The sequence below is a fragment of the Mustela nivalis genome (assembly GCF_964662115.1).
Source record: "Mustela nivalis genome assembly, chromosome: 9".
NCBI lineage: Eukaryota > Metazoa > Chordata > Mammalia > Carnivora > Mustelidae > Mustela > Mustela nivalis.
The window spans coordinates 115,705,691-115,722,950 of NC_139028.1; the positions used below are offsets into that span (position 1 = coordinate 115,705,691).

The window sequence follows — 17,260 nt, forward strand, 5'->3', positions numbered from 1 at the left end:
AAAATTCTCACCTTACATTCCTGCAGTCTTTTTAAATTCTGAAAAATAGTTTCATAAAAAGATACAAAGGAAATCGGGGCGCCTGGGGTGGCTCAGTGGGTTAAGCCTCTGCCTTTGGCTCAGGTCATGATCTCAGGGTCCTGGGATCGAGCCCCGAATCAGGCTCTTTGCTCAGCAGAAAGCTGGCTTTCCCCCCGTCCTGCCTACTTGTGATCTCTGTCTGTCAAATAAATAAAATCTTATTAAAAAAAAAAAAAGATACAAAGGAAAGTCACAAAAACATTAGGCATCAGTGAATGCTTGGGCTGTTTTTTAAAGGTAAGATAAAATTGAAGATTAATGATGGGTTCGTATGTGGAATAAACCTCGCCCAGCGTGGCCACCATGTCATGCTGGAGCAGAGCATTTCTGCCGCTCCCAGCCCTGCCCGACCAGGTGACTCCGGCTCCTCCTTTTCCCTCCATTCTCATCTTTAGGGCCTCCGTTTTTAGAATGATTGCTGCCGCCCACTGTATTTACTAAGCTGCTTCATGACCCGTGTGATCAGGAGTCTGACTCTGTCCTCTCCCCACACCAGGGCCGAGGGAGGCCGCCGGCACGGCTACATGGGCCACCTGACGAGGATAGCCAACTGCATCGTGCACAGCACTGAGAAGGGCCCCAACAGTGCGTTAGTCCAGCAGCTGCTCAAAGGTGTGTGTGCGTCATGAAAGTTTATTGTATTTCTGTTGGATTGGGTTAAGAATTTAAGGGTAAAGTGGAAGTATTTATGATGTTTTTAATAGCAGTCTGTGGAGTTTCTTTATACTTTGCAAATTATCTGAAGGTCTGAATGAAGTTCTTGAGAGTGTGTTTGAACAGTGTAGGTCTTTGCTGTCTCATGCCTGCAGTCCTTTTAGCGGGCATCGGCAGGCTTGGCCGCGCTGCCCTCTCGCGCTCGAGGAGCCTGCTCTGCGCGCTGCTCGGGTGTGCACAGGGGCCCTGCGGCCTGGCCGTTGACTCACTTGAGCTGTGATCATGCACACTTTTTATTTTCTTCTGAAAGGCCCTACGTAGCCTGTGCATTGAGTGCCTTTAGCTGGGATGTGAACACACAGACCCGCATGTCTGCCGGCGCTCTCCCACTGAGGCGAGGGATGGTGGGCACTGAAGGATGGTTTCTGTCCCAGCATTGACATGTCATCAGCCCGAGGTTCCTGGGAAGAAATTGCAGGTGCCTCTCACGTGTGTGCCCAGGCTGTGAGTCTCTAAACCGAGAGCCCTGAGAGCTCCGTGGACTCCAGGACGTGGGCCAGTCCTGTGACTTCACAGGCCAGGCCTGTGAAGACCTTTAAGCCATGTGCTGCCGCACTCGTCCCGACTCGACCTGCTAAAACTGGACGTTGTTTCCCGGTCTGGCCTTCTCTTTGTCTTTAAAGTGTGTGTGTGTGTTTGAGAGGCTTTTGCCTGTGGAGCATGAGCTGAAAGAGTTGCTCCCAGGAGGGGGAAGCTGGGGCTTGCCCCACTGTAATTTGGCTTCTTGAGAGCGGGACAAGCCAGACCATCACAACGGATGTTCTTTCTATGGAGAAATGGCCCCATGCGTTAGATTGGCTTTTGTTTTCCCGAAGTTGCTCTGCAGATGGCGCGGGAGGGACACAGGCGTGCACGTGGAAGCCACACTCGTCAGAAGGCCACTCTCCCAAGGCCTTCAAGATTATAGCCGTTCCTTTTTCTCAGAAAAGGGATTTGTGTATCTTTTTTTTTTTTTTTCTTTTTAACTTCTCTGGAGGGGCGCCTGGTAGCCCAGTCGTTGAAGCGTCTGCCTTTGGCTCAAATGGCCATCTCTGAGTCTCAGTTGTCATGCCCACGTCAGGCTCCCTGCTGGGCAGGGAGTCTGCCTCTCTCTCTGTCAATAAATAAAATCTTTAAAAATAAATAAAGTTTTCGTAGTGGGTAGAATTTCACTATTGCATATGTATCTACATGTTGGCCTGTGGGCACAGACATTTAGGAAACAGCCAGACTGGGTTCCCTGGAGCATTCACTGGCCAGATGCCAGTCACAGCATCTGACGAGTGTGCAGGACCTTGCACTGGCAGCATTTCCTGAACTTGAATGTTCATGGAAAAGACAGCTTTCCCTCCCACCCTAAACACCTGTTGGTTCCTCAGAAGTTTGCTGGAAACACATTTTCCAGGGTTAGTTTTTATCAAAAGATTTTTAAAAGCTTATTAAATTTGCAGAGCTGCTTAACGCCCTTGGCATCAAGCATGGGCCATTTTGGGGGTGGTTCTGGTTTCTGAAATTCCTGGGGCTTAGGCTATAGAGCATTATAAACTCTATTTCTCCAAGGGTGCTCATATGATGGGACACATTTGCCTTTGATGGACCGAGTGGGCGGCACTGTCCTGGATGTCCCATTTTTCTTACGTGTCTGTTATTATTTCTTACATGTCTGTTTCTTACTGGAGGTCACTGGAGTGATGATGCCTTTTTCTCTTTCTCCTTCTGCAGACCTTCCAGACGCGGTCAGGGAGCGATGGGAGGCGTTCTGCACAAGCTCCTTGGGAGAAACTAACAAGAGGAACACGGTAGATCTAGTAGGTTTTACCAGGTCACATTTCTGTGAGCCCAGTGCTCTCAGCCTTTGCCTGTTTATTCAGAGATACGGGGTCTTTCGTTTGTCTTGGTAATTTGGGGCCAAGAATAAGTTTATGTTTCTTTACTAGGAATAGAGGTCAGTGTTCTCTCTGTTGTCGATAACTTGTCTAGTCAGCTCCTAATTTCTGCCTGGGATGATCGGAGGGTACAGAGAAGCCACTGAATTCTACACTCCCCGCCCCACTCTTTCCCTCAGCGCCCCTTCCCTTAGCACCTCTGTTCTTGTGTTTCTTGCCTATGCCTCAGCTAAGCCTGGGCCGTTAGAAACCGCAGGATTCCTTTGGATGTTTTCTAACGTTAGTCAGTTAAGTTTACCTGCATTTTAGATTGTTCCCAGGGTGGGGGCGTGGGGTGGGATTTTGTAGGTGACTTTGAAACCCCATCTTTAACAGATTAGTACTTTTAGCCAGGGAATAATGGCATTGATAATATTTTAAAAATTATATTGGACTTTGGAATGTATTCTTTGTTTTTTTTAAACACACTAAGATTTAAGGTAAGTATTGCTTTTGCCTTTGCTTTTAAAGATAGGGAAAAGCATTTCCTTTCATCAGTGCATACCAGCTGATTTAGCTGATTAGTGGCAGTAACTCTCTGTGGAAGTAGGTGTGTCAGGCATTTACTTCTGTGATTTAAAACGCAGCAGCCAAGATCTGAGTTGCTAATACCCATGGATGCCTGCTGGGTAGACACTTAGGTGTTTGGCAGCCTTATCAGTTCAGTGCAGAGTTTAGAAACAGAAAGGCTCTGAGGGCTACAGGGGTCACCAGGTCTGCCTGTGTCACACCCCCAGAGGGCTGTTGCCTCCTACTCGATAGATTAACAAATTTGGTTATCTTTTTCCAGACTCTTCACAGATTGGTTAGGCAATGGCTTGGTAAGGATGGGGGTGAAGATAGACTCCGGGGGAATTGGACGAATTACAAAGTTAAGAGGTGACTATAAGGGGAGCTGCTCGAGGCCATTTAATTAAAATACGTCTGATGGCCCTCTGTGTCTCCGCGTACTGTAGCCCAGCAGAGCGGCTGGCATCCGCTTTCACAGCCCTGAGTCATCAAGGAAGAGTTAAGTAATTTTTGATGAACGTGTTATCCACAGTGGATTGCTTTTTTCCCCAATCAAATTGGTTAAAAATCTGGATAATCAGGGTCTTATTGTAAGGTGAAATTGTTCTCTGATACTGTTAAATTGAACCATTTAATTTAGAAGCCGCATACTGATTCTGTTAAGGATGCAGGCAGCGTGGTCTCCTTTAAGGGGTTTTTGTCTTATTTCTTATTTGTAAAGGACTATTTAGGAATATTAATTCTGATTTTGTTTTGGAAACTCCTTTAAAAATTGTCCTTCAAAGGACTGACTTCAGAGGTAGACTTCAGAAATGTACAGTTAAACTTGGTATCAGAAGTTTTCAAAAATTTATCTTGGGTAATTCCAACTCATTTCTCTTGTGAGCAGTTCTGTGTAAAGCGAGACCTCATTGCAATTCAGCTAACACTCAGCTAGTTTGCATGATGCTGTCGGTGATCTGGCTGTGACTGTGAACGTGATGTGCGCCTGCGTCACGGAATGGGAGCGCGCGGTACAGAGTTAGCATGCAGCAGACACGTCTGCCTTCGGGACTGCTGTGCGTGTGTTGAAGGGAAGGTTATCCTGGGCCCGCCTGTCACTAGTAGCAGCTTAGTTCTCTTTTGCTAAAAGTAGTCCGACTTCTCGAGCCCTGTTGACACCGCTCATGTCGCTTGTTGAGTAGCCCCACTCTAATTTTACTGTCTGTCAGGACCAGGTTGATGTCTCAAGACCTGTTCAGTTCCTCAGTCCTGGTGCCAAGTACTTAAATACCACTTCCCTTAAGTTTAAAGGCCTGCTAGGAGGGAATTTGCTCTGGTTCGTATTTTCAGGGGTACACAGGTTCCAGGTTTTTGTGGGTGCTTACACATCCTAGGCCACGAGGGAGATTGTCCGTTGCGGTGCCCAGATCGTTTCAGGTTATATCCTGGGCTGGATGCTGTGTTCCGGGGAATGTTATCATAAACCCAGGTTGGTAAATGCAGTGGGTCTTGCCGTTGCAAAAATGTGCTGTAGAAAGGGTCCTTGTCCACGTAACAGAGCAGAAAGTCTAAATAAAAGCGTTTCAGACACATTCGTTTCTAAAACTGGCAGTTGAGTAATAGACTGCTTGGTCCCCGCCCCCTCCCCAAACAGATCAGATAGATCCCTGTCTTGATGCCTTGATTTACCAGTTGGTTTTATCATGGCTGCGATACCGCTCTTCCAGTATACTTGTAGGACTTGAGTCGGCCTGCAGTTAGCACCAAATGCTTGGGTTTTGCCTTGTCACATGGGCTTGTCCTGGTCTTATGTTCTGGCCGCAGCAAGGATGCGTTCATTAATGCACCGGATGGATGCTCACCTGTGCTGCAGGCTGTGGGCCTGAGGTCTGCTCACCGAGGGAGGAAAAGCTGTGCCAGTCCCACGCTCTTACCACTTCTGGGACAGCATTTTAGTGACGCCCCCCTCTCGGAGGTCTTCGAAGCCCTTTAGTCTGTTGAGCTCTTCGTGTCAGCAGCAGTTCCTAGATTGTTGCATTTTTATGTTGGGAGTTTTATTATGAATGGAATTTGGTGTGTGTTACTTCCATCCAGAGACCTCTCTGTGGGTCCGTTGGTAAAAGTTGGTGAAGATTTAGACAGTATGTCTAGGTAACCATAGGAGATGTGTTGGTACTGACTTTGGAAGGCTCAGTTCGCTCTGTTCTCTGCCTTCCTCTCTGAGGGAGAGAATGTGTTTTCTTTTTAAAGTGTGGGTGCTTCTTTCTCATCACTGATGAGCTCCTCTAGGGAGGTTGTGGAGAATGATACACGTGTGCAGTTGTGAATTGCCTACAGATCAAGCAGGTTGGGATGGAATGGCCCAGAGATTGTGTTTCTAGCCAGCTCTGGTCGTGGGGGTGCCAGGGGTCCACAGCAGGACCCGCCGGAGCCGGGAGGAAGAGTCCAACATCCACATTTCACTGAGCTGCACGTTCCAGTCATGCTTCTGGTCTTCTTAGTAAAGCTGATCAACCGAGATGAAGAAAACACTTGCTTTTCCTGTAACAACAGTTAATAAAACTGAAATTTTATTATGAAAGAAGGGAACATCTCAAAAACTTCTACTCACTGAAGCATCAAGAGTATACTTAGAACACATCTGACTTGGTCAGAGTGTTCCTAAGTACTTGTTACTTTTTTGAAAGTTATGACTCTGTTCTCATTCAGTGGTGCCTTGGTATTCATTAATTCCCTAAATATTTGAGTGGCTGCTGTGTGCCATGCACTGAAGCGGTTGTAGTACACTTGATGGATGAAAACCCCTGCCTCAGGGAAATGGCCGAACAGATGGCTGGATAGATTCCAGGGGCGGGAGCTGGGGTTGGTTTTGGGTAGAAGTGCAATTTAGGGTTAGGTAGTCCAGGAAAACCTCATTGAGAAGTTCACGTTTGTGTAGAAGCTTGAGGGAAGGGAGTAGGGAAGAGCTAGGGCAGAAGCTTAGGGGGGGTGTCCAGAGGGGGAGAACGGGATGTGAGGTCCCAGGGGCTCTCCTGCAGGCCAGATCTCCTCCTGCTTTTAATCCACACGGGCCCCTGGGTTGTGACCTTAGGGAGATGAAAAGCCATTAGGTACGGAATTAAGAAGGGACATAATTTGATGGACATTTTAGAAGGTTGTTATGGCTGCTGGGTTGAAAATAGACGGTGGTGGGGCAGGAGGTCGCAGCAGGGAGACCGGGTGGCTGCCAGTGATCGTGATAATCCAGACCAGAGACGGTGGCGGCTTGCACGGGAGGGAGGTGAGAAGAGTGGTGAGAAGTCATGGGCTTTTAGGTGCTGTTTCGACAGTGGGGTGACTAGATGCCCGTGGGACAGAAGGCCCAGATTTTAGGTGAGGAAGGAGAGAGAACAGAGGGCATCTGCCGAGATGAAGATGCCTCGGAAGGGGTGTGTCTGAACGTTGTGGCCGGGGACTCTGGTGGCTGCATGTGTGTGATGGACTAATTGGGGTTCCAGTTAGCAAGCCCCCCCCCGGAGGGTGTGGTGGATTCAGTCAACTTTGTGGCCTGTTTTATTAATAACAGTTTCAGACCAGGTGTGGTGTGGGTAGAAGCAGAATCGCCGCAGCTTTCAGTACATGAATGCAAAAGTGCATGCATTGTGGTATTAATAACTTTCTAAAACTTTCTTTTTGGAGAAAGAATTATTTTAAATATCTCTCAGAATTGCTTTGAGGATACAAGTTATGGAGAATATGTAAAAAGAGGTCAAAATGTCTGGCACATAGTACTTGCTCAACAAAAACTAGTTTCTTTCTCACCTTTCTTTAATGAACTTACTCATTCTGTAGCCAAAGAGTAAAACGATCAATGAGGAAACATGCAGCCTGTTTGAACTTGGACAACAGGACATGCTGGGAGTAGCCAAGTCTCCGTTGTTCCCTCTTGTTCAGTTGATCTAGCTTGCTCTTTGAGTTGTTCTGTAATTCTGCACCCTACCATGAAGTTTGCACTCCTAAAACATACACTGGGTAATACGATTCCTGCACTAACTTGCCCCCTGAGGAGCCCGGGGTTCCTCTGAATCCACTGTAGTAGAAGTGGATTTGACCTGCTCTTGACTGCATCCTTCTGTACGGTGCCAGCTGCCATGACCAAGCAGCGCTCGTCCTCCTCCCCTGCGCGCTCTGGCCGGGCTCTCCTGGAACGTCCCGCTCCCACCCAGTGCGCACAGCTTTCCCCGCCAACTCGCTAAAGCTATGGCTGAGCCGAGAAGTCTCCCTTCGTTGATCACAGATTCTGCCTTTGACTTCGTTGGCCAGTTTCAGAATCAGAGTCGAAGCTCTCTCTGCCTCAGGGCGGAAGGAGAAGGAATTAACTGGAAACAGTGGGTTAATCCTTTGGCATAGTATCTTTACCAAAGATGGTCAAAGGAAAAAGAGGTTGATTTTATTCAGGCAGTGATGTATTCAGAATTTCATCAGCCATACCACATACAGGCCTATTTGGATTTGCCTCTGGGTTTCTTGAACCAATGCTGGAACATCACAGAGCAAACCAGGCCAAAGTTCTGTAGCTGTAGGCTCTTAGGCACAGTTCCAAGGGTTGGCAGGTCCCGGCCACTCACATCTACCCCGATGACTGTGCTCTCTGCCAGTTGACACTTCTGTGAAAAGCGAAGGGTGAATCACTCAGGAAATAAACAGTATAAGTTACCCTCAGGCGCGCAGTTGCTTGTTTTAGAATTTTACCGACTATTCCTCTTTGTCGTTGGCGATACAGCAATGGCTATTACTTGTTTTCTCCTTCCTTTCTAATCGGTAATACATTTCCCCAACACTGGGTGTCATTTATGAATTAATAAAAAGTCACCCCCGTGAATTGTTGAGCAGCTCACGTTTGCATCCGTGTTTAATTACTGTGCATTGGTTGTAATCTTGAGGGCAGGGCTACATTTTAAGGGCCGGAAGATTTGGGGTCTTATGAGCAGGTTAATACTGGTTCAGAGTCACATTTAGTGCTTATGGACAGTGTTTTTCTTAAGAGTGGACAGGCATCATGAGAAGGTAAAGTGAAATGCTGTATTTAACCTGACTTTCCTGGTGGCTTATTTAACACCCCCGGACTGCAGTTTTACTCTTCAAGCTGGGCGCTTAACAAATTATGTTTTATCGGAGCCATTCCTTCTACCTTACCTTTATAAACATTAATAATTGGAGATAATTGTTAAAATCATTTAAATGGAGTAACTAACCTCTTGCCTGGTGATACCAGTAATGAGACAAATTAAAATACAGATGGGCAGCGAAAGGACAGGTGACCTGACCACCTGACGGAGTGAGGTGGGCCTTTAAATTGTTGGGGTGGGTTTTACAACTTAACTGTTACTCTTGTTCTTGCTGTTGTTACGCACTGAGAGACAAACTAAATGTGATTTTTCCTTTTAAATGCTGATACAAATGTCCAAAACTTTTCTCTATTAAATAGTTTTTTACATTTTTATGCATATAGGTTACAACCTGCCATATTCATTCATCCAGTGATGATGAAATTGACTTTAAAGAAACGGGTTTCTCACAGGACTCTTCTTTGCAGCAAGTGAGTCATGCCTAAAGCTTTGCTTTTTGTTTTTATTGTAAATGCTTGGTCTAGTTGCCGTCTCTGGGCTCCAGAGGCAGATAATGTGCTAGGATGTGATTTGGGGTTCCTTACTAATTAGGCAAAAGCGTTTAAAATAGCAGGTGTTGGGTGTGAGAAGAGGGTTTGCACTGATTATATTTCCAGGAAATGTTTTGTGCCTGATAACAACAATGCCAAGTCGGGTAAATTCTCAGATTTGAATGAACTGAGCGGCTTCGCGAGTGTCTCGGACACGCTCCTGTTGCAGACCTGTGCGGGGTCGTGTTGTCGTCCCAGAGTAGAGGCCAGTGGGGGAGAGCAGTGGGAGTCACGCTCTTAACGTCAGTAGAAGTAACTGCCAAAAAAATCTCTAAAACGAAGTGGCTTACTTGTTTCTAGTATCTTTGAGGTCTTTTTAGGGGACTCCCAAATTGAGTTTTCCTTGAAGTAGTTCATTGCCACCTTACCCTCCTGCTCACATTCATCTATCAGACATTTACACTCTTCGTGGAGGAGAAAACAAGATACAAAAATACATGCACTGATTGATCCGTCACTCACTGGTGATTCTTGGGGAGGCGACCAGTGATTTCGCTGTCCTGGCTGCAGATCGGCTTTGGACTTCTATGGTAGAAAAGCCCCTCATTCAGGTTTCCTGCTTGTCATGTGGAGAAGTCGTCCTAAGTCAGGACCAGGCTTCGGCATGTCACGTGCTCGGGTGTGGCAGTGTCCCCGATAGTCTCCTGCCCACCAGGCTTCGAGCGTTTGCTTGACCTCTTTTTTCTCAGTCTCTAAGGCCCGTCTCTAACCAGGGCCGGGGTGAAGCTGCGGCCCACTCTGCCGACCCTATCTCGTGGCATCCAAGTAGGCTGTGGGGTCTGGTAAAGCTTGTGCTAAGCGGCTGCTTAGTTTTCCCACTCACGTATTCAGGCTAGGTCTGAAGTGGTGTCTCAGCACGCCGCTGGCTTCTCCATTGATTCTTGACGCTGCTGCCCGTTGGAAGCCAGTGGCTCGGGGCAGGGGGCACTGAGCCCGGAGAGGGAGCCGTGGAGCACTGCAGCCCCTCGCTGCCGCCCTCTTGCCTTGGCTTGCCGTCAGCCAGCCCTGGCCACCGGGGTGCCCACGGGCTCATTGTGGGTCATTGTACCCACCCGCACCTCTTTCTTGACCCCAGAGTTCTCGGGGTTTAGCCTGGAAAGCCCTTGGACCCTAACCTTTCTCCCCCACTGAAGCCCCTGGCCTGGCCTGGCAGGAACTCCAGCGCTGCCGCTGCCCCGTCTCTGGGCTGAAGCTCGGGGGTTTGAGCTGTCAGTTATCAAGGTGATCCTGAACCTGAGGACACAGCTTTAAGAAAAAGAATGCCCTGACACCCCTTTGTAAATAAGCCAAAACCTTGGAACCCTGGGCGGCTGATTTCATCTGGGAGTAGTTACTTTTAGTTACCTGGAGAGTGGGTTCCCTTCTCATGAAATCTGATTCCATGGCTGTTGCGGAGAGACACTTTTCTGGCTTTTTGAGGGGTTGACTGACTGCTGACATGTACTTGTGGCTGTCCCCGTCCCAGAAGTCCCCTCGGCAACCTGCTGTCTCGTGGCGGTCATCTCTTTGTGGGACACTCCGAAGTAGGAAAAGTCAGTCCTTTCTGTTGGACAGGCCTCTAGTAAAGCTAGAGTAAATCCGTCATGGATCATTCTGCAAATAAGAAATGTGTTTCCAAACCACTTCTGTTTTTAATTTGAGAAGACAAATTTTAAGTTAACTTAAGAATTTTATGCTCTCCATTATAATTAGAATATTAGTTTATATATATCCATTACAGTTTCTCATTAACATTTGGTTAGGTCTCATGTGGGTAAAAACCTGAGTGTGGAGACTTAGGGCAGGACATTTAACAAGGACACCTGACCGTGTCACCTGTGGGGCTGTACTTGGCTCTGGGAATGCCTCATGGCTCTTGTGCCCCCCGCCCCAGCCCATTTGGTTCTGTCTTCTGTCCCTTCTGGTGTCCTCACCTCGAGTGTTTGACTCTTCCTTCCATCTGATTCGCTTTGAAAGAGTTGTGGTGGGTGAAGAGTGTTCCTCTTCCTGGGTCTGGAGAGTTAGGGCTGACTGCTGCAGATGGGCTCTAGAGGCCCGATTCCCCTGCCTCCCTCCTCCTTGCTCTCCCCTCCCCCCTCCCCCCAATCCAAGCAGGCTTGTTCACAGGCGGTCACAGAGATGGGGCACACCAGGACTCGCTGTTGCTTGAGTGGCACCTCCAAAAAGATTTGCTTAATAAAGCGGTAGGGTCACTTGTCAGTGACTTGAACAGTCCTTGGCTTTGGCCAGGACAGTGGCTCTAGGAAGTGTGGGCTTGGGGTTTTTTTTTCTTAATAATTAAGTTTTTAATAATTACACAGCCATATAGTACTTTCCAGACTTAGATTTCTCCATGTCCAGAGTAGTTTTTCTATAGCTTTAAATACAATACAGTAACAGTCTTCATGAATGTGGCTCTTGGAAGGTCTGATTGCTTTATTAGTAAAAATTGTATTTTGAAACCTGAATTCAGTTCTTTGCTGGCTTGTATCTTCCTAGAAGCCATAATAGACTTATGAGGAATACAGTTTGTTGGTTTTCTTTTGCCTGTGTTACTGCATGGAAGTTACTTGGGTCTGCCAGTGGCTGTATATCTCCCCGGGTGGATGACTGAGTAGATAGGGAGACAGACAGACAGTGTAAGTATGTGTGTACATATGTATGGATATTTGTACGTACGTATGTGTGCTCACATAGACATTTGTAATGTATTTAGTATTTGCATGCTCTTTATGGAGCATTTAAAGAAACACTTTTGGGAACATTTCTTTCCTCTTGTACCCAAAGATTCATAATACAAACACCAGTGTGACAAAAAAATTAAAAGGGAAAAAAAGAGACTCAGACAGAACACTTGGGGAGGGACCTGTTCCCTTGTGTGACCGTTTCTAATCTGTAAATAAACTCAGAGCCTGGCTTACGCCGCTTGCTCAGAAGAAGGATTTCCCCCTTCTTGACCATGTCTTCGAAGGCGGCACACGTCCCACTTTACCTTATAAGAGAAAAAAATGCAATTCAGGGGTATTGGCTTCCCTTTATTTAATTTAATTTAATTTTATTTTATTTTATTGAATTGGCTTCTTTCTTGTTGGTTTTTATGAATATGAGTGCTACATGTCCGATTTTTCATTCATACGTCCAAGACTTAGCCCTGCCAGCCCTGCCTGGCAGAACTTGTCCCTGCCCTTCTCCATTCAGCCATACTCCCATGGCGCAGCCTTGGTGCACATGCGCCTTACCGAGTGCCCTCCTGTGAGGGTGGCCCCCGGCCCCCGTGTGCAGACAGTATCACCTCTGTGGGCAGGAAAGGGGATGGCATGGAAGTGTGCGAGTGAGCAGGTAGGGCGGTGGGGCTCTTGTGTTAGAAAACTGTGAGGTTTTCGGTTCTTGGTAAACTAGATGCTGCTTTTTTCAGACCTGAGGAGGAGAGATGCCTTCCAAAGCCAAATATAAGGTTTATTTTTTAATCATCTTCAGTTTGGATTATCCATGCCATGATTCCCTGCCACCAGAGTGAGTCATCAGGAACGAATGGTAGAGGCATATTTACAGCAGACGTGTGCGGGGTGGGGTCTGTGGGCTCTGCTCCAAAGGAGAACCAGGGGGGCTTTGGTTTCACTCAGTTGTAGCTGCCTCCGTCCCAGCAAGTGGCCTCGGGTGTGATGTCTTTAGTTCAGCTGCAGCTACTGCTCTTACCCCTCGTGTGGGGCTCGCATGCAGGAAAGAGCTTTCCCGTCTGTCCAGAGCTTTCTCCACAAGACAGCACGCACACTGGTATTTATTTGCCTCCGTATTTAGTGCTTGAGGTCGAATGAGGAGTGGCAACTGTTTATCTTCACTGTCCTTCGCTCCTGACTGTACGACACTGTGTACAACACACTCGGAGATTTCTCTTGCTCTGCTGGGCCTGCTTGTTTTAAATCAGAAGCTCAACATTTTTGCAAAGTCCATTCTAATATTCCCCCATTTCTCACCCAAGAAAAGCCAAGTGCGCCTGGCGCTCTCTAGAAATGGTGTAGGAGACAGAACGGGTTCCTCTGTGGATCTTAACAGTGGTAGGCTTTTCAGTGATGTCCGATTGGTGTTAAAACTTTGTCCTCTCTCTCTAAGGTAGGTAGGGTAGAAGCTACGTTCATACTTTCCCAGCCTCTGAGACGGAAGTCTTCTTTTAAGAAAATGAAGTGTCTCTGAGCGTTGTGTTGTAGGGTGCTGATTGTGATTACTAGCTGTTCGGCCGCTGGCGCGATGTTCGTCTAGCGGATCAGGGGTGAGAGGTGCGGAGGGAGGTTGGGTGGTCACCACTTACTGCATCTTAGCTTAAGGTTGGTTGTGTCCAGAGGTGATGATCATCTTATAATTTCAGACTGTAGCATGTCACTGGATCACCTCTTCCAACAAGACTTAACCCAGACCTCTCTCTGAAGATAATTCGAAGTAGAGGACAGAGTGGTCACCTAACATTTCTTATAGTGACGTGTGCATTAGAATGACTTGTGGGCCAAATTCCAAACATTGCCTTTTTTGGGAAAATTGTGTCTGAAATTATTTGATTTTTTTTTTTTCCTTAGAAAAACACACCAACTTTTTAAGCCCTAAGGCTGTAATAAGTAAGATGGTTTCTGGAACACAAATGGGCAAATAGTATGTAGAATGTCATTAGAATCATTATATCACTGTTACTGGTCCTGGGGTTGCCAGGCCTTTTCTGATTATCAGATGCAACAAATGACGTCCAATTTTATTGACCAGTTTGGCTTCAACGATGAGAAGTTTGCAGATCAAGATGACATTGGCAAGTGAGTATATTTTCCTGTTTCCCTGTCTCGTGCACTCCTCATTGTCATTCTCCTGGGCCCTGGGGACTCTTCCACATCCTTGTGTTAGAGGAGCCTGTCCTCCCGAGCGTCCCTGTTGTTCGGCCTGGCAGGCACTGAAGCACCCAAGGACAAGCAGAGATGGGAGTGTCCCTCCCGCCGAGAGGGGCTGCCGCGGGGCCGGCCTCTCACAGCAGCTTGGTCGCAGTCAGAGCTGCGGTTCTTCCTCTTTCCGCTGTCCCGCTGGGAGAGCGAGTTCCTGCCGTAGTCGGCGGGCTGGAGCGGGCACAGTCCCTACACGTCTGCAGCAGGCATCCTGTTGTGGCGGGAGCAGCTCACTGTGTGTGCTTGCCCTGGTTGACTCACCGTAAGGGGTGCTTGGGTGCTGGGAAGGCAGGCAGAGCGCTTGTTCTGGGGCAGGGGATGAGGAGCAGGGAGACGGGACTGAGCGCTGCTGGACCCAGTGAGTAAGAAATGTGTGGGAAACCCACACAAATGAAAACAAGTGGCCTAGCAGCTGGCCTCAGGAGAGGAGAGGTATTTATAAATGAAGTATTTCCGCGAGGGGGTATTCTAGTGCATTGAGAACAGAGCCGACTGTCAGACCACTTCCCTCCCGGGGCACTGCCTGGTGGCGCACGACTGCTCCCGGCGTCTGCGTGGCTCCTTGCTCACGGTTGGGTCCTCGTGAGTTGATCCCGGCTGGCGGTGCTGTCTGCTGTCACCAGTGGCAGTTTCTAGCATGCGAGAAGCTCTGATGGTACCGTGCGACATGCTGTGTGACTGCCGTGGATGGAGGCTTCACTGGGTTAAAGGCTGTCGGCTGCCCTAAGAATCCGCTCGTTTCGATCCAAAAAGAGCAAGAGCTGTCCACGTGCCGTTTGTGTCTGTACCCAGTGGCGCTCACCCCAGAGCCCCCAGGCCTCCCCTCTCTCCATTCTCAGTAAATGTTACTAGTTAAGAATCCATCTCTTTAAAATTTATATTGGGTGCTTGTAATAATGATTGACTAGAACAGATCTTGTAAGAATTCTTACTCAGAAAGTTACGTTTCCTGGGCTAGGAGTTTTTACCCCTCCTTTCTCCCTGATTATGCCATCTTACAGGATTGGGGGCATGTCTGTTCTGTGTTTGAATATGGGCATCCCTGGAGAAAGCTCTGACTGACAGCTCTTGGGTACTTTTCAATGTTTTGACTTGTTTCTTCTTTACAAATAGCCTATTTCATGGCCAAGTAAGTAAGGCCCAGAGAACCTTGGTTGTTGCCGTGGATGTTGAAAATCTTTTATGGGTAGGCTTTGGGGGTGTGTTTATTATCCTCTTACAAGGCCTCCCCTCCTGCTTTTCCACCCTGTGTGAGTTCCTTAATACCAAAGGAAAAGGCATCATTTAATGCAAGCAGGTTTTGGTTTTTGTTTTGCCTGTGGTGATTTTAATGATAGTGCAAACATTTCAAATTTGAAAAGTTTCCTGAATAGTTGCTGTTAGTTTACAAGTAATTAATTATTCATTTACTTCTGTTTTGTTTACAGTGTTTCTTTCGATCGGGTATCAGACATCAACTTTACTCTGAATACAAATGAAAGTGTAAGTATTTATGTTTCATCTTGAGCCGAGGTGCCTTAAGGGGTGGCCCGGGGGAAGTTGGGATCTGGCAGGGTGTGCGTGGCAGGGTGTGCATGGATGCCTCACGTGCCGGGCCCCTCTCCGCTCCAGGGAGGCTGAAGTTACTTCACCCACTCACATGGCCTGTCTACTTCCTGTGCAGCCGTGGTTTAAGATGTGGTGGGGCTGAGAACTCCGGGGTCCCTTGTGATTGCGGTGTAGCTTCTAAAGATCGCTGTTTGGGTCTAGCCAGCCGCCTTTTCCTTCAGCTGTATGTGAGCTGGAGAGAAACTTGGGCCGGATCAGGCCGGGCTTGGCGTGCCCAGGCAGGGCTCGGATAGCAGGTCAGCCCTATGAGCAGGTGACGTGGGATTAGTGTCGTTTGAGTGGGCACAGTCTTATGTTTATGCCGATTAGCGTGAGAAACCCCGGTTTATCGGCCTAGGTGCAAAGGTGGGAGTCCTGCTCGGACTCGTGGCGCTCCTCACTGCTGAGCTGGACTGGTGAAAGCAGAGGAAACCAGGGTTGCTCTCCTGTTAGGGCTGGTGCAGGACCGCATCTCTGGTGGTGGGGCAGGGGAGCTCTTGGAAGCCGCCTGGTGCTTCGCTGGTTGAGAGGGAATCTGTGAGGACAGTGTAGGCTCCTATGGGCCTCTTGAATCCAATCTTTCGGGGGAACTTCACCAAAGTTTTGAATCCGTTCTTTTTGGGAGAGCTGTCTGTTGTTCCACAGAAGCTGACGTTAGATGCTTTTACGTTTTTATTTTGGTGTATGTGGTAGGCGCTGTCTTTGGAAGGAAATGAAGGGGGCACTTGGGGGACTTGGTCAGTTAAGCATCTGACTTGATGATTTCAGCTCAGGTCCTGATCTGAGGTCGTTATGAGATCCAGCCCTGCACTGGGCCCCGTGCTCAGTGGCGAGCCGGCTGGAGGGTCTCTGCCTCTCCCTCTTCCCCACTCATGCATGAGCACGTGCGCGCTCTCTCTTTCTCTCAAATAAATCTTTAAAAAGAAATGAAAAATGCAATTTATATTGGTAACTTTCAGAAAAAATAACCTGATTTTTAAGTGTGTTTTGTTCTTTTTCTCTCGTTTTTATTTAGGGAAATATTGCCTTGTTTGAAGCATGTTGTAAGGAGAGAATACAGCAGTTTGATGATGGTGGCTCTGATGAGGAGGACATCTGGGAGGAAAAGCACATCGCCTTTACGCCAGAATCCCAGAGACGGTCCAGGTGAGTCTACTGACAGTAGCAGTAATAGCCAGCACTTACAGTAGGTGACGGCGAGGAGACAGAACACCGTACCTACGTGATCTAGGGACCAGTGCTTTTGTCATGGTCAAACATGACCTTGTTGAGTCACCTGGGTGGCTCAGTCAGTTGTGCGCTCTTGATCTCAGTTCAGGTCTTGATCCCACGGTTGTGAGTTCGAGCCCCGCATTGGGCTCTGCACTGGGTGTGGAGCCGACTTAAAAAGAGAGAAAGAAATGCTCTTGTTAGCTGATGAGAGGTGGTACCAGTACTCCTGTCTGCAGTGTGACAGTGTGGATGAGTCAAGGTGATGAACTGGAGAATCCTGGAGGTGTTAAGACATAGTCCTAAAGCGACATGACACAGCCTCTTCCGAGTGGGAGGCGCTGCTGAGCGGGGTCGCGTACAGTGCTCTGAGTAGATAGTCCCTTTCCGGGAGCAGCGGCAGCAGCTGCGTCATGTGTGGTTTCCTGAAAGACTAAAAGCTTCCCCGGGAAAGAGAAAAGTTACTCTAACTTGGGGAGACAGCGTCCTACCCATGGGATCCTTTGGGGTTAGTCCGGTTGGGTGTTTGCCCTCTCTGATTTGTTGAAGCAACTCCGGCCGGAGCCTACGGACATGTGCTGCGGTGCACACGAGTTCTTGTTCTGTCAGTGTCCGTCCCCACGTTCTTCATGCTCGGGCGAATAGCAGCTGCACCTTCATTTGTATTTCATTTATTT

The 17,260-nt window shown here is 48.0% G+C and overlaps 1 protein-coding gene across 33 annotated transcripts in view; it reads left to right on the forward strand.

The window, feature by feature from the left end:
• PPP6R3 (protein phosphatase 6 regulatory subunit 3) overlaps nucleotides 1-17,260 on the forward strand; it is a 141,901-nt gene that overhangs the window by 104,232 nt on the left and 20,409 nt on the right. For 7 of the 33 annotated variants that reach the window (XM_082748764.1, XM_082748759.1, XM_082748761.1 and 4 more), the window contains 6 exons: nucleotides 578-693; nucleotides 2,497-2,582; nucleotides 8,683-8,769; nucleotides 13,567-13,664; nucleotides 15,215-15,269; nucleotides 16,390-16,520. In XM_082748764.1, coding sequence (XP_082604890.1) covers nucleotides 578-693; nucleotides 2,497-2,582; nucleotides 8,683-8,769; nucleotides 13,567-13,664; nucleotides 15,215-15,269; nucleotides 16,390-16,520 — 573 coding nt within the window. The remainder of the gene's footprint in view (nucleotides 1-577; nucleotides 694-2,496; nucleotides 2,583-8,682; nucleotides 8,770-13,566; nucleotides 13,665-15,214; nucleotides 15,270-16,389; nucleotides 16,521-17,260) is intronic. The other 26 variants (XM_082748771.1, XM_082748790.1, XM_082748780.1 and 23 more) reach the window with 9 other exon arrangements.